The 1,244-nt window shown below is 63.5% G+C and overlaps 1 protein-coding gene across 1 annotated transcript in view; it reads right to left on the minus strand.

The window, feature by feature from the left end:
* The window catches only part of MNEG_14383 (U3 small nucleolar RNA-associated protein 14), a gene marked incomplete at both ends in the record, with an annotated part of 4,018 nt that extends 2,888 nt beyond the window's left edge, over positions 1 to 1,130 (minus strand). The window contains 3 exons of the mRNA XM_014037145.1: positions 375 to 421; positions 599 to 687; positions 1,041 to 1,130. Coding sequence (XP_013892599.1) covers positions 375 to 421; positions 599 to 687; positions 1,041 to 1,130 — 226 coding nt within the window. The remainder of the gene's footprint in view (positions 1 to 374; positions 422 to 598; positions 688 to 1,040) is intronic.
* Positions 1,131 to 1,244: the final 114 nt, after the last annotated feature.

Genomic DNA, 1,244 nt, shown 5'->3' on the forward strand with positions numbered 1-1,244 from the left:
GCCGTCGGGGGCGCCGCCGGCGGCGAGGGCGCGGGCGGCGGCGCGCTTGGCGGCCTTGTTGGTGCGGCGGTGATACTCCTTCGACTTGATCTTGGATAGCCTGTGTTGTTTGGTGAAAATGTGGTGGAGTGAATGAAATTGCCGCTGATGTTGTGGTGGTGGTGCTGCTGCAGGTGGTTATCGAGGTGATCGCCGGTGCGTGGATGTTTAGTGGTGTCGGCGGGTGTTATGGATGTCGTTGCGGTGTGATTGTGGTGATTATGGTTGGTTGGGTGGATGTGGGCCGTTGAGATGGACGCACTGTCGCCGCTCGGCCGCTTGCTGACTATGGCTTACAAAAAAGTAGCTCAACGGCGACGAGCAGATGAACCAACGCGCAGTGCGGCACTGGTGAGTTCGTCCGCCAAGGCCGGACCCACGCCTGTCGATGCCCGGCCACGCAACTCAGGGACATGGCAGCGGCGCGATATCACACGAATTGTGACACACAAACCGACAAACACAGACACATACACACATACACACACAGACACACACCACGCACACAAACACGCGTCACAACCCATGAAAGTGCACACGCATCCATGAATGCACGCACCTCTTGGCCTTGAGCTCGGCGTAGAAGAGGACGTTGCGCATCTTGGCCAGGCGCGCGGCGCGCTCCTTGGCCTCCTCAGGGGTCAGCGTCTGGCAGGGCAGCGGAGGAGTTTGGTGGCCGGGGGGGATATGGACGGGGGGAATATGATAAAACTTGGGAAATCAGAGGGGTCGAGATGCAGGCGTGTCGGAGGATAGAGTGCATGCTGACACATGTGTGTGTGGGGGGAGGGGAGGCCAGAAGGTGGTGGCAGAGGTCCCTGCAAGGCAGGCCTGGTTGCAAGCCGAACCTGTTGCGATTGACGGGGGCGCCTGGGCGCCGCAAGCAGTAGCTCACGACAACGCAATGCCCTCCGCGTGGCCAGGTCACCGCCCCTCAAGCCGGCCGTTTCAAAAAAGCAGGTGCTCCCCGTCCCCCACAAACCCGCCCCGCAAAGCCCCACCTGCTCGGCCAGCGCCCGCTCCGCCTCCGCCATGGCCCTGCTGCCCGCCGCGCCCGCCTCCTGCAGCAGCGCCGCCACCTCGGCCTCCATGTCCCCCTCGGGCTTGAAGCCCTCCAGCAGGGCCTGGGTGCTGGCGCCCCTGTCGGGGACCTCGTGGCGGGCTGACGTGAAACGCAGAGTCGGGGCCTCACGGTTGGCCTGGGG

Source organism: Monoraphidium neglectum (genome assembly GCF_000611645.1).
Source record: "Monoraphidium neglectum strain SAG 48.87 unplaced genomic scaffold scaffold04446, whole genome shotgun sequence".
Classification (NCBI taxonomy): domain Eukaryota; kingdom Viridiplantae; phylum Chlorophyta; class Chlorophyceae; order Sphaeropleales; family Selenastraceae; genus Monoraphidium; species Monoraphidium neglectum.